Source organism: Nicotiana tabacum, chromosome 17 (genome assembly GCF_000715075.1).
Source record: "Nicotiana tabacum cultivar K326 chromosome 17, ASM71507v2, whole genome shotgun sequence".
In the NCBI taxonomy this organism is placed as follows: domain Eukaryota; kingdom Viridiplantae; phylum Streptophyta; class Magnoliopsida; order Solanales; family Solanaceae; genus Nicotiana; species Nicotiana tabacum.
The window spans coordinates 147,973,795-147,989,152 of record NC_134096.1 but is presented as its reverse complement, the minus strand read 5'-3'; the positions used below and the strand labels follow the sequence as shown (position 1 = coordinate 147,989,152).

The window sequence follows — 15,358 nt, the reverse complement described above, 5'->3', positions numbered from 1 at the left end:
GTTACGATTGGGTACATTTGGAATGTTGCTATCTGGTGCACGGATTGCACGGGTTGTGGCTTTAGATTGTATTGATGTGTCATGTCACTAGAGTGGTCGTGTTGGATGAGACGAGGTCATTGGGCCTAGAATGGATGCTATCAGATTTGATTGTGGTATAATTGGGAGGATAATATCGGAAGTCGGCTTTGAAATTGGCTATAGTTCTTGTAGAAGGAACGGGAGCTCCATGACCTGTTGGTCTAATGAATGGTTATGAATTCGGTATGCTTCTTTCATCATCGGCAGTGTATGAAGGTTTTAGAACGAGGTTTTGTCTGATACAAGGTTTATTTCCGGCATTGGGTTGATTTGAGCCGATACTGTGATTAGAAATCATTGCTTCGAGTATTCGAGCTATGCGGTATTTGAATTTGAGTATTGGAGTTATGGTTACGGCTTTTGGTACAGCTTGTTCAGACTTATACGGTATGTAGATGCGAACTTCTGATCTTATAGGAAATTTTGGATGCTGGAAATTTGATTCGAAGGCTTGTGGGCTAGGTTGAATTGAGAAATATCAGTTATACTGTGCTATCAGACCTGTATCGGATAGGGTGATGTGGGATCACCCCCGGGTATGTGCATGGGAAGGTTACACAACCATTTCTTGGCTTTTGGAACAACTCTCGGCACGTTCGAAGACGAACGTATGTTTAAGTGGGGGAGCATATAACAACCCGGCCGGTCGTTTCGGGAGTTATAGCCCCGTTTCTCCCATTTTTGTTTCCTTTATGCTCTTAAGATATATTATGATATACCAGGTTAGTTGGTTCGGGCCTGGAGTGGTTTCGGAGTGGAATGAGACACTTAGTCTCTTATTTAGAACCTTAAGTTGGAAAAGTCAACCGGATGTTGACCTATCTGTAAACGATCTCGGATTTAAATTCTGATGGCTCTGTTAGCTGCGTTAGGTGATTTTGGTCTTAGGAGTGCGTCCGGAATGTGATTTGGAGGTCCATGGTAGAATCAGTATTTTAAAAGGCATTTCCGGGACTCGTCCGGGGCTCGCCCCTGGGCGGGGCACTTGCAAAACGCCCTGGGGATCATGTATGGGGCTTAGTTATGTGAGGCTTACGCCCCAAGCGCTCGACCGTGCGCCCTAAACACGCCTAACGCCCAACGGTCGGGGCTCGCCTAACAGTTCTAACGCAAATCACGTGTCGAATTTCCTAATTAATATCGTTGACCTTCAAATTTCTTTAATAAATTAATGATAAAAGTTCTATTCATCGGTAGAAATATGAAGATTGAACATAACTCTAATAATGAGACATAGTATTGCAAATTTATATCTTCACTTGTTATTGGTTATGTCTTAGTTCATTTGTCCCTCCTTGTTATAGACTTTTATTAATTTGATGTCTTAAACTAATTTGTATTTATTCATAAAGGAGTAATATTTTAATTATCGTACTAATAAAATTTTATTAATTATTTACTTTTAGGAAGGTAAAATGTGGAGTTTGATCATTTTTTAAAAGAAATTATAAGTTTTTAATTATTTAAAAGTTAAAGACGTTATACGTGATTTGTATGCATTAGTTATACTTAAGAATCATGCTAGATATTTTTTTACTATGAGTTCCTTTAATTTTCTTTTAATTTTTAACTTTTAATTTATATTTTATATTTTTTTGTGTTATTATGTACACACACACACATTTTCTTCAATTTTTATGCAATTTTACCTATTTATAAATATTTATTGTCATTATATTATTTTATAAAATATTAAAAATGAAATTCCTATGGGGCTTACGCCCCGTGCCTCGGGGCTTACGCCTCGATGAGGCATGTGTAAAACGTCTCGCCTTACGCCCACGCCTTTTAAAACACTGGGTAGAATTAGGCTTGAATTGGCAAAATTTGAAAATTTGGCGATTTCGATCGGCAACGGAATATTTGATATAGGGGTCGGAATGGAATTCCGGAAGTTAGAGTAGGTTCGTAGTGTCATTTATGATGTGTGTGCAAAATTTGAGATCATTCGGATGTGGTTTGGTTGGTTTCGGCATCGATTGCCGAATTTGGAATTTTAGAAGTTCTTAGGCTTGAATCCGAGGGTAATTAGATGATTTGATGTTGTTTTAAGTGATTCGAAGGTTCGACTAAGATGGTATGTTGATATATGACTTGTTGGTATTTTTTGGTTGAGGTTCCGAGGGCCTCGGGGTGATTCCGAGTGGTTAACGGATTTGTTGGAGTTGGAAAATGCAGCTGAAGCTGCTGCTACTGCAATTTTCGCACTTGCGGAAGAAAGAGCCGTAGGTGCGAGGCCGCCGGTGTGCGTGGGGAGTTCGCAGGTGCGGGCAATGCTGGGCTAGGCAGGTTGCACAGGTGCGAGTTGGAGGCCGCATCTGCGAGCCCGCAGGTGCGAAACCTGGGGCGCAGATGCGGAAAAGGAGATGCTGGGCAGGCTTCGCAGAAGAGGAGGAAACGCGCAGGTGCGCTTTCGCAGGCGCGAGAATTTGCTGCGCAGATGGGGAAAACAATGTGAGGCCAAGGCTGGAGCGCAGGCGCGAAGGATTTGGCCGCACCTGCGAGCCCGCATGTGTGAGGCCTGGAGCGCAGGTGCAGAAGCTGGGGAATTAAGTGGAGTTCGCGGATGCGGCGCCTTGACAGCAGGTGCGGTCTCGCAGGCGCGGAAAAAGAGCCCGCAGGTGCGAAAACCTGGGCAGAAACCATAAATAGAACACTTCGCGAATTTGGTTCATTTCCACCATTTTCAAGTCGGTTTGTGGAGCTTTTGGAGTGATTTTTGAAGGGTGATTCAAGGGCTATCGGTGAGGTAAGTTGCTTGAGACCTAATACTTGTATATATGGTGATTTTTCATTGTTTAGTCATTGTAATTAGTGAAAATGAGGGGTTAGGGCTTGAGATTTTTGGAGAAGTAATTTAAGGATTTGAAGGACCAAACGATGTCGGATTTTGATGAATTTGGTATGGTTAGACTCGTGAGTGAATGAGCTATCTTGTTTTGTAAATTTTGTCAGATTTCGAGACGTAGGCCCGGGGGCCGGGTTTGAGCCAATTTGGGGTTTTGGTATAATTTTTTATCTTTTCCATTGGAATTCATTCCATTAGCGTATATTGATGGTATTGTACTGATTATAAATAGATTCAGAGCATTTGGAGGCCGAGTCCAGAGGCAAGAGCATTGCAGGGTAGAGATTTGACCGGTTTGAGGTAAGTAACGATTGTAAATCTAGTCCTGAGGGTACGAAACCCCTGAGGGTATGATTCTACTATTTTTAGTGACGCACATGCTAGGTGACAGGCGTATGGGTGTGTACTGTTGGGGATCGTGACTTGGTCCGTCCCGTAGCAACTGTAAAGTTGCATACTTTGTTGAAACTATATGATACTTATATGTTTTAGAAAGAGTTTCTGTAAATTGGGCTGAATGCCATGTTTAGGCCTTGTGCCAGTGTTGTTTGGACCCTTAGGGGCCTTTTCTTACTATTCTCTCATTGTTTTCGATTGAAAATCTATACTCAGACATGGTTATACTTGTTTACTGCATAACTCAGTTTTATGACTCTATTTTGATGCATATAAATGTTGTTTTGGGTTGAGCACCCTGTATTACTGAAATGCCCGAGTGGCTTGAGAGGTTTATGACTGAGTGAGGCCGAGGGCCTGATTTATGAGGATATTTATGGGATCGGGATGCACGCCGCAACATGTTTGATATCGGTCGAGGGCCTGATTGTGAGGATGAGTGTGGATCGGGGCTGCCCGCCTGCAGCATACTTTATTATTATAGCACGTGAGTTGTCCGTGCAGATTATAGTGCTTAGGCTGAAGGAGCCCCTCCGGAGTCTGTACACACTCCCAGTGAGTACAGGTAGCTACTGAGTGCGAGTGCCGAGTGCTGAGTGACTAGGAGGCATGAGTGATTGTGAGGTATGCCCGAGTGGCACGAGTGAATGTGAGGTTTGCCCGAGGGGCTGTATATGAGTGATGTTTTGCCCGAGGGGCTATTTATGATTTTATTATTTTTGCTCACCTTTGCATTTTTTCTCTGTTTGAAAACTGTTGAAAAATATCTTTAAATGATTTTTACTGGAACTGGGTTTAAACGAGATATTTTAATTGAAATCCTGATTTTAAAAGCATGTGGTATTTTACTGAGATTTCCTGATATGAACGCTGTATGTTTTATTGCTCGTCACTACTGCTCAGTCTTTATTTATTGTTGTTACTTACTGAGTTGGCGTACTCACGTTACTCTATGCACCTTGTGTACAGATCCAGGTGTAGCTGGACACGGTAGCGGTTGTTGATTATTTTGGTTGCAGATTTTCTCGGGGATAGCAAGGTAGCTGCTTGGCGACCGCAACCCCTGCTCTTCTCTCTCTTATCTTCCTCTAGTTATATTTAGCTATTTTCCAGGCTGAGTTAGCCTTGATATTATTAGACAGATTATAGTAGATGCTCATGACTAGTGACACCCCGATGTCGGGCTTTTCCTTCCGCACTTTTGTTTTGATTTGAACTCCTTTGCGATGGTTTTTTATGTTAAATAGCACAGAAATTATCTTTGAAATGAAAATATCGGTTTGTTTTGGAAATGAATCGGCTTGCCTAGTTCCACGATAGGCGCCATCACGACAGGGGTTTGTTTGGGTTGTGACATTTAGTTGTGACGCTTAAGCTCAGTTTTTGACTCTTGTATAAGCACCTTTAATTGTACGATCTTAACTTTGCTTAATTACTTTGATTAGAGTGTCTTGATGAGTCCAATTCTGAGTGAGTTATGTGCCATGTGTGTGTGAGGTTTCATGTATTCTGTGCATTGCATTTGATGTCTAGAACTTGCCCCGTGTGTCCGCAGAGCAACAACAACAATAACCCAGTAGAATCCCACTAATGGGGTCTGGGAAGGGTAGTGTGTACGCAGACCTTACCCCTACCCAAAAGGAGTAGAGAGGCTGTTTTCGAAAGACCCTCGGCTCAAGAAAACAAAAGGACAAAACGACAAGAGGAGACAACTTTAGTATCACCACAACAATCATAGAAAAAATAGGAACACCATGAAATGCAGAAGAAAGATGCAAAGCAAAAATGATAGCTAGTAAATAGGACATGCACTGAAAAGCGAAGTAGTAAAACACAACATTGTCACTAGCTACCCTAGACAAAAACCCTACGTGGCCAGTCCTACAATGGTATGAAGTAAATCAAGACTCAACTACATCCTAAACTACAACTCTAATACTCGACCTCCACATCTTCCTATCAAGTGTCATGTCCTCGGAAATCTGGAGCCTTGCCATATCCTGTCTGATCACCTCTCCCCAATACTTCGTAGGCCGCCCTTTACCTCTTCTCGTGCCCTCCACAACCAGCCGCTCACACCTCCGTACCAGAGTATCTGGGCTTCTCCTTTGAACATGTCCGAACCATCTAAGCCTCGCTTCCCACATCTTGTCATCAATGGGAGCCACATGCACCTTCTCCCGAATAACATCATTCCTAATATTATCTATCTTAGTGTGCCCGCACATCCACCTCAACATCCTTATTTCTGCTACTTTCATCTTCTGGATATGTGAGTTCTTAACGGGCCAACACTCAGCCCCATACAACATGGCTGGTCTAACCACTGCTTTATAGAACTAACTGTGTGTCCGCAAAGCGAAATAGTATTTTGTTCAGTCTTGGAAGTGATATAGGCATTTCTTTGTTGAGCCAGCTATATAGTTTACCCACCAAATTGTTATTTATCGTAGTTAAACTCGTTGAGCCTGTAATCCTGTTTCTTTGGCAATCACATTACAAGCCTTATCCTTTTGTTTAAATTGACCATCTATTTGAACCATTTACCTCTCGTGAGCACTTGAAATTGTATGAACTTTGTAAAAGTTGAAGTGTGGGGTAGTTGGTTTGGCTTTTGAGTGAAACTATTGAACTAAGGAGAAACGTGCACTATTTTGAAAAAGAAAGAGCCACTTGAATTGAAAAAGAAAGAAAAAAAATAAGTGTATGATTGTGAAAAATATTCCTTGATAGTGGTTACTTGATGTAATTGTACTTAAAGAAGTTGAGAGTTAATGTATATTGATGTGAAGGTGGAGTATTGGTTTGACATAAATGTGGGGTTTTGAATGAAATGTATGTATTAAAAGTGCTTAGGGAGGTGTAGTCACTCTTATATCTAAATGTATCCTACCCATCCCGTAGCCTACATTACAACCAATTAAAGTCCTACTTGATCCTTGACTAAATGAGCTCAATTAGTAGAGTAGTACACTACGGGCAAGGTTATGGTTCATCTTTTGTGGCATGTGAATGTTGTTTATGAGAGTGAGTGAATTCTTTCTATATTGAGTTCCTAATTGTTCTTAATTTGTACTGTGTGAGGAACTACTCTCTTTTGTTATGTGAGGGCACTTGATTTATGAAGGAATGGTAATGTCGTTGACCTCTATGTTAGAGTAAGTGATTAAGTTTTGAATAATGCGTGGTGCTTGTGAGTCACTTCTTGAGGTGAAGATATTACATTATTGTGCTTAGTTTCTTTGAAATATTCTCGGTATGATGAGTTATGAGAATTGTTTAAAAAGGTCATGCCATTATGAAGTGTAGTTTGATTGCTCGAGGATGAGCAATGGTTTAAATGTGGGGTGTTAATGGTAGGCTATAATCTTATATTTTAGTCGCTTGTCACACTCTAATTTACTGCACTTTAATTGAGTTGGAGCTTTAATTGCTAGTATTTTGCACTAATTGTGTGTTTTATGCTTTGTAGGAGTGATTCCAATCTATGTAGATGTTATGGAATGAATTCAACTTATTCTGAAGCTTTGAAGTCTGAGTAAAATCCCAATGATTAAGTCGGGATCGAGTTCGGGGATCAACGGATAATAGTGTAACGAAACGAAGAATCGAGCAGGTATATTGTGCAGTGTCCAGTAAAATACACATAACTTTTCGCTCGAAACTCCGTTTAGGTTCCATAATATATCGTTGGAAATATATTTAAAAGGGCTACAACTTTCATGTTTTACGTTTTCACAAATTCCCAACTTACCACCCAGGTGCGCGATCACGCACCTGGGCGCGCACTTGAGGCAGAACAATGTGTAAAATGCGCGACCAAGTGCGCGATCGCGCATATCCTGTCCGGGAAAAGTCTTATTTCGCTAAGAAAGGGTAGTTTCATCCGGGATTTATTTTGTGGGCAGATTAAATATCCCAAAACACCATTTTTGACACACTTTTGACATACCTTAGTCCTAGGGAAGCTTAGGAGAAGAAGGAGAAGCAAGAGCACACATATTTCATCCTTCCTTCCTCACTCAAATCCGGGTTTGGATTGTATTTATGTTTTTCTCTATTTTTGTTTCATTTGGGAAGAACTCCTCCATGTCTATGAAGTAGAACCATTTGGGTTTTGATGGATTTAGTATATTGATGGTTGTTTGTGGATTATAACTCTATGTTTATGTATTTGAATCGTTTTTGGAAGATTTAATTGTTGTATCTATGTTCACTTGTTCTTGTAATCAAAAGAGGCATAATTTGTGATATATTTGCACTATATTGTTAGTTGAGTTTATAGATTCTTCTAAATAATCGAAAGAAGCTAGTTGAATCCTTGATTAAACCTAGTTAGGAGGATAATCGAAAGAGGTTCTCCTAAAGACCAATCCATTACGAATTCTTGCATATATTCACCGAGCTTAAATTGGTTCATATTTTGAGGTTGAAACTTAATCGAGAGAGGAGTTTTTACCAAATATTTGTACTGATAATTATGTGAATTCAAGAGACTCACTTGAACATTAGAAGTGAATTATCTAGAGTTAGATCCCGAACAATTATCTTGCACCTATCCTATCAGCCGATATTTTCTCCCATTGATAACTTCCTTGCTTACCTTTGTTGAGATTGTTATTAGTCAATAGTTGTAGATTTTAGATTATTAATTATATCCTCCTGGATAGCAATCTAGCTACAAACTATGATAATACTGTTTAAATTCAATCCCTATAGACACGATATTATAATGTACTATCTTTGACTAGCGAGCACAATTTAAGTGTGTGTTTTACGCTTGTCAGTGGTGCTCACCAGCAATAGTATATTTTGATGTTTGCCACATTCCAGTTTCTCGACAACTTTACTCCGTCTCGATTTTCTAAGTCGTATGACCCTTTCTCGATGACAGTTGAAACCTGGTAGTGGCCTTCCCACGTCGGACCTAGCTTTCCTGCGTTGAGCTCCAGGGTGTTATGAGTTACTTTACTTAAAACTAAGTCTCCTACTTTGAAATAATGGAGGTTAGCTCTTGGATTATAATATCTTTCCACTCTCTGTTTTTGGGCTGCCATCCTTATATACGCCAAGTCCTTGTGTTCGTCGAGCACCTTTAAGTTGACCAATAATGCTTCGTTATTTGTTTCTTCATCCGCCCAGAAGTATCTCAGGGTAGGCTTTCCTAATTCCACCGGGATCAAGGCTTCTGCTCCATATACGAGAGAGAAAAGTGTCTCCCATGTGCTTGATTGGCCGTTGTTCAATATGACCATAGTACTCCTAGTAGCTCTTCGGGCCATTTGCCGTTGGCTGCTTCCAATCTCTTTTTGAGATTTTGGATAATCACCTTGTTTGTTGATTCTGCTTGACCATTTGCGCTTGGGTGATAAGGTAATGTTGTGATTCTTTTGATTTTCAAGTCTTTAATGAATTTTTTAATCTTAGCGCCTATAAATTATGGCATGTTGTCGTAGGCTATCTCTTTTGGTATCCCGAATTTGCAAATTATATTCTCCCACAAGAAATCTATCACTTCACACTTGCCAATTTTCTGGTAAGGACCTAATTCAACCCATTTAGAAAAATAGTCAGTTAAAATCAAAATAAATCTTACCTTACCGGGGATCGGGGGCGGCGGACCAGCTATATCCATTCCCCACTTCATGAATGGCCAAGGTGATAGAATCGAGTGCAATAACTTTGCCGGTTGGTGTACCAACGGTGCATGGTATTGACACTTATCGCATTTATGAACATAATCCTTGGTGTCTTGTTCCATCCGGGGCCAGTAATATCCTGCCCTAATCAACTTTAATACCAATGAGTCTGCACCCCATTAACATCCGTAGATCCCTTCGCGAACTTCTCTCATGACGTAGTTAGCCTCGGAGGCTCATAAGCATCGGGTCAACGGGCCTTGAAAAGATTTTATAAACAATTGATCTCCCATAAAGCAGTATCGAGATATTTTCGTGTGGAACACCCGAGATGCCTTAGGATCTTCATATAGCTTTCCCTGCTCGAGATAGTCAATAATATCATTTCTCCAGTCCCAAACCACATTGGTCGCGTTTACTTCGTAATAGCCATATGCGTCCAATATCGAATGCATAAGATGCACGACCGTACCATTCTCATTGTTGTTACCAGATCTGCTACCGTTCCCCCGGTCCTATCGGAGCTGACTTCGCCCTTGGGGTGTAGTTGTCTACCCTCTGTGTTGTTTGGTTTGCGGGAGCACTAGGAGGAACTGGACCCCGTTCATTCGCATTGTTGAAAGCGCCTGACAACGCTTGCCTCAACTCCGTCATGACCTAATCTTGTCGTGAGAGGTGGCCCATAGTAGCCTTTTGTTGCTCCCTCAGGATCCTTACTATTTCAGCGACGTGCTCATCTTCAGCATCAGCAGGAGTTGCCTCTCGAACATATCGTAGATATTGCCCGCCATGGACCGGCGTGGCCTTATCTCCCTCGTTGCGGGTATCACTGATCGAGTCTTCGTGCTGAGGCTGATTTTCTTGGGCCTCAACGTTATGTGATCATTATCTGTCATTCTTTATGATTTTTGCTAAGAACAAAGAATCAAATAGGTTAGTAGTAGATGCAATGATCAACTCAATTACACAAATGTCTAGGCCTCACGGTAGGCGCCAAACTGTTTATCCGTAAAATATTACAGTTGAATTTGTACGTGGTTTATAGACAAGTGAATCGATTTGATCCCAAAATGATAAATAAATTAAATAAGAATGTAAGACTTAGGATTTGAAGTCAAGATAAAACAACAGAAATCTTGATTTTGGGAGCAAAGCTTCCGGAGGCAATAATAGCGATCTTAATAAGTAAGAAGATAAAATATTATTGAGCTTTGACCAGTATATAGCATGAGCTTGTTAGAAAATCCGTGTCCTTTACAATGGTTGTTGAACTCATTATTTATAGTTGCTCGTAGGGAACAAGGTCCTAAGATCAAGCCCTTCTTAAATGATAATTATGGGGGCTATTGAAAAATGTGTAACGACATGCTATGAATGCCATATTCTCTGTAACGAGCTACGTACTTAATGCTATAGAATATTCTCCATTAAATATTACCGGATGACAAACATTTATTTTGTTTTTATGAGCAGCATTCTCTTCGGGAACAAACGAGATTGCTGCCCTCGGACTTGATTGCCGCCTTGGACTTGATTGCCTTTTGCCTCGCTTTACATCTGCTTTCGGCTCCACGTATCGTTTTATTATACAAGCATTTAATATGAATATATTTTACCCTATACAATTCCAGATTAGGTTCCCAAACAAACAGAAAAACATTTATTGTGTAACTCAAAATTTGAAATAGTATAATGTATATCCTATGACAAAATTCGTACCAGAAAAATAAATAATCAGGAAATGGAATATAATCTCAATTTATTATTTGGATATTACATATTCAAACCAAAACACTTTTGAGTCATGATTTTGTCACGTTGCATGCTTACATACTTTATCATTGTTGTCCTCTTAAAATACCATGACCGAATTAAGGACCATCATACCTTTTCCTCCATAAGTCACTTGTTATGTCCCCCCACCACCTCCAACGTTAAAACATTACTCTCCGTCCCACTTAAGCTTAATAATTGACATAGATGCTCCCAAAAAAAAAAAAAATTACCCATATTTAATTTCACATTAATTATCATAACAAAATCATGTACTCCTATTGAAGTAAAAATTCCTTTTTATAATCATGATAAGTGATAAAGCTTATACACCTCAGTAAGGTTTTTTTTACCTTATGCTGATCTCATCGCTTCGATTATTCTATCAGCATATCTCACCTTATCTTTCTGATGTTACTAAATACTACGTGTTGTGTTTGCTTCTTTTACCTTTATCTTGACCCGAAATTTTTCGGAAACAATCACTCTATCTATACAAGATAGGGGTAAGGTCTACGTATACTTTACCCCAAACCTTACTTTATGGAATTACACTATGTCTGTTGTTGTTGTACTCCTCACCTACGTTAGTTGACAAAGATGTGAAATTAACATATTAATTTAATTTTGTAAATGTTACTAACAACATAATAAAAATTAAAATGATGGCTGAAAAGTTTGCTCGACATAGAAAATTACACTTCAAAGTTAAAATCTGAATAGTAAAATGAATTTGAATTCATGAGAATTATATAAAATATTATTGTCAAAATATTTTAAACGTAATTAAATAAAATTAGTGTTAATATAATTGTGAATTGGAGTAGTATCTTTTCTATAATTATAAGTCTAATCATAGCCAATAATTTTGTTTAAATTTTGACCATTTCTATTTTATTTTTTAGCTCATTAGGAAATGAAAAGGAAATAAATTTTAAAAGACTGAATAATGAGGGGTTGAGGGGGAGGTGGGGCTACACTTAATATCCAAATTAAGGGCGTGAAAACATTTGGGCGTGGGAAAAACTTTGATAGATACACACACAGATATAGGAGCCCCTTTTCTCTTCCTAGCTCGTGACTTTTTTCCTTTCAATTTGTTGGCGGAGTTAACGACGGTTTCATTGGTGGTACTGGTACCACTGGTGGTTCCGGCGATATGATATAAGTCTAAAGTTTTGCCGATCCAGGGTTCCGCCTGACCTCATTTAACCGCGTTTTTATCTTCATACCTTTTTCAATCTCTACATTCCGGAGCTTTATTCGATCCATTTCATCTTCTTTGTTCAGGTTTTCTTCTACCATTTCTATGTTTTTGATACATTTCTGTTTTATTTTTTGGGTTTTCTGGATGCATTCCTCTTCTTTTTCTTATTCTATTCTTCTCTCCCCTAGCTGCATGTCGGCTCTGCTTTTGGTCCTAGGCGGAGACAGTAAAAATGAAAGCTTTTGAGATCCCACATTTTTATTTTTCTTTGGAGGAAATGCGCATTTTGATTTTCTGGTTGTTATTGGTGCATCCGAATGGGAACATTTGAGTGCTAAAGTTTTGATTTTTGAATCGTGGGATGTGCTAGGAATGATTTAAATTTCAATTGTTGCTAGATTATTCGTCCCCCATTTGTGCAATTTCAGTTCTGATCATTGGATGGTTACCTGTTTATTACCTTATTGCAGATCTTCTTTTTACTCCATCAGAAAAGAAAACAAAAAGCATGTTTATTTTCAATCAAAATATAGAGGATAAACCTCCATGTTAGATTTAAAGAACATATATATTTAGTTAATATCTAGTTTATCTTAAAAGACAAATTTAGTATGGAATAAATGGGATGGAATAGAGCAGAATGGTTACAACCTAAAGGAAAATCATATAATTGAATCAGCAAATTTGGATTTGAGGCTTAGTTAATTGATTGGTTGATGTGGTTTAAAGGTGAAAATTGTTGGAAAATTCTTTCCTCATGTACATTCAGTCAATGCTCGAAATGTGGTAAAGTTCCTTTCTTTGTTTATTGAAGGAAAGGTTCAATTCATGTGATTGATAGAAATGTCATTCAAGAGCTTTGTTCGTGAGTTGAGGGAGATGAAAGATGGGATAGGGAATATATCAAGGAGGGGAGCAGAAAGAAAGCAGCATTGGAGCAACAGAACCCGGGCACATATTGTCCCTGATGTGGCCCTCTCTGATCCCATTGAACAAGGGCAATGGGCAAATTTACCACCAGAACTTCTTTTGGATATCATCCGCAGGGTTGAAGAGAGTGAGGCATCATGGCCTGCTCGTTCTGTGATTGTCTTTTGCGCATCTGTTTGCAAATCATGGAGGGAAATTACCAAGGAGATTGTTAAGACCCCTGAGGAATGTGGTAGGCTTACCTTTCCCATTTCACTGAAGCAGGTAGTCTCCTTGATCTATTTCAGTCTCCTTTTTATTGCTATTGTTGATGTTAATTTAAGCTTTTAGAATGATTTTTTTGTTTCCAATTTTAAATCAGCCGGGTCCCCGTGAATCCCCAATCCAGTGTTTTATCAAACGGGACAGAGCTAATTCAGTTTATCGCCTCTACTTTGGCATGACTCCATGTAAGTAATATCTTCTGCCTATCCTAAACTTCTCTTCTTTTAAGACTTTAAATGCGAGAGGGATATCCTCTTAAAATGATTCCTTGTCTGTGAACCAGCTTCGAGCTTTCTTTTGTATTCGATTAATTAACAGAGTTTGTCTTGTAAACATTTGAAGATCCTACTTTAACGGGGAACTTACTTTTAGGCTGATGTCTGACATTCAATTTAGTACACCGGATCGGAAATGCAAAACCTTTTATGACTTCTGGTTAATATTTGTGGTCTATGTTTTTCATTGGAAAATATTCCTAGTCAATGAAAGATGCAAAACTGATATTTTACTTCACGACAGCTGAGGATGAGAGGGATAAACTATTATTGGCTGCCAAAAAGATCAGAAGGGCAACAAGCACAGACTTTGTAATTTCATTGGTTGCAGATGATTTTTCTCGGGCTAGCAATACATATGCTGGCAAACTGAGGCAAGTTCTATCAAATTTCCAATTATATTTCCTTCACTCACTCCTCTCCACCCCTTCAAAATAGCAGGAAGCAAAGAAAAGTTTTTTTTTTTCTAAATTTTTTGTTTTATTACATTGAGGGAGGGGGAAGGGAAATGCTACGCTACTGATGGGGTTTGAACCCTCCACATCAACTGTGGAAGACAGGAAGCTCACCAAGTGAGCTGGCCCTCAACCCCAAGAAAAGCTTCTGCGTCACTTAATTTTATATTAATAATGTCTGAAAACAATTTGACCAGGTCTAACTTTCTTGGAACCAAGTTCTCCATATATGATAGCCAACCTCCAAGTGATGCAGCTATTCAACGACATGGTCGACTTAGTCGGAGATTTCATGCGAAGCAAGTTTCTCCGAGAGTACCTGCGTGCAACTACAAAGTAGCTACCATCTCCTATGAACTCAATGTTCTTCGTACAAGAGGGCCTAGGAGAATGCATTGTCCCATGCACTCCATCCCTCTCTCTTCAATCCAGGAGGGAGGCAGTGCTCCAACACCTACATCATTCCCACAATCGTTTGACGAGAAGACATTTTCTGCACCACTCTCAAAAGCAAAGGAGTCAGCTATAGATATCAACTCCTCTGGCTTTTCAAGGTCAGCAGTGACAGTGACTTCTCAAGAGCTGCTTGTGCTAAAAAACAAGGCTCCTAGATGGCATGAGCAATTGCAATGCTGGTGCTTAAATTTTAAAGGCCGTGTTACAGTGGCTTCTGTAAAAAACTTTCAGCTAGTGGCAGCAGTTGATCCTTCTCACAATATACCAGTAGCAGAACAAGAGAAAGTAATTCTACAGTTCGGAAAAATTGGAAAAGACATCTTCACAATGGACTACCGCTACCCACTTTCTGCTTTCCAAGCTTTTGCGATCTGCTTGAGCAGCTTTGACACGAAACCAGCCTGTGAATGATTTCAGGCAGATTTTAAATCATGATAAACTTTCTTTCTTCTTTTTTGTTGCTTTATGATGTTCTGAATTCATGTTCATTCTCTGAGAAAAGTTCTCAATGCACGGCCCTTTATTTAAATGAGAATTTTAGTTGTGCCGTGTATAGTTTCTCTAATAGTATTCTCATGTTTACTGTTTCCTTGAAGTAAATTTATCCTTTAGCTTTTAAATCCATCATTCAGATTTTTGCCCCTTAAATTGAGAAAATATCGTTGATATATATAGCCACATTCATGCGCTGAAGTGATTTATGACCCATACAATCTCCTTCCAATATTTTCATGAGCAGAAGCTCAGTCCAGACCCTTGAGTTTTGCATTTGTACTCTGAACAACAAGATTTCATTAGTTCAATGTTGTGCCTTGCTCATCATAATCAATTAGCTTGTTCCTACCATTTGATTCTCAGCTGTATTCCCTGGTTTGGTACTAGAAGGATGCTTGAGAAGTTGACAGGTTATTCACCTAGTTTTTTTACTATCAATCCTTCGGATTGAACTACTTTAAGAGCATATCCCACTATTTACAACTACATTTTCCTAGGTAGTGAAGCTATACGCCAAATGTCTCGTTAATTCTGTAAGA

At 39.3% G+C, this 15,358-nt stretch overlaps 1 protein-coding gene across 3 annotated transcripts; it reads left to right on the top strand.

Moving 5' to 3' along the window:
- Positions 1-11,748: 11,748 nt before the first annotated feature.
- LOC107817367 (tubby-like F-box protein 5) lies at positions 11,749-14,948 on the top strand. 3 transcript variants are annotated; one of them, XM_016643173.2, is made up of 5 exons: positions 11,749-12,027; positions 12,759-13,138; positions 13,236-13,323; positions 13,658-13,787; positions 14,066-14,948. In XM_016643173.2, the coding sequence occupies exons 2-5, from the start codon at positions 12,788-12,790 to the stop codon at positions 14,733-14,735; spliced, it is 1,239 nt and encodes a 412-aa protein (XP_016498659.1). In that variant the 5' UTR covers positions 11,749-12,027; positions 12,759-12,787; the 3' UTR covers positions 14,736-14,948. The 3 variants fall into 3 exon arrangements, with proteins under 3 accessions (XP_016498659.1, XP_016498660.1, XP_016498661.1); XM_016643174.2 differs by having other exon boundaries at positions 11,750-12,027; positions 12,764-13,138; XM_016643175.2 differs by having other exon boundaries at positions 11,890-12,027; positions 12,786-13,138.
- Positions 14,949-15,358: the final 410 nt, after the last annotated feature.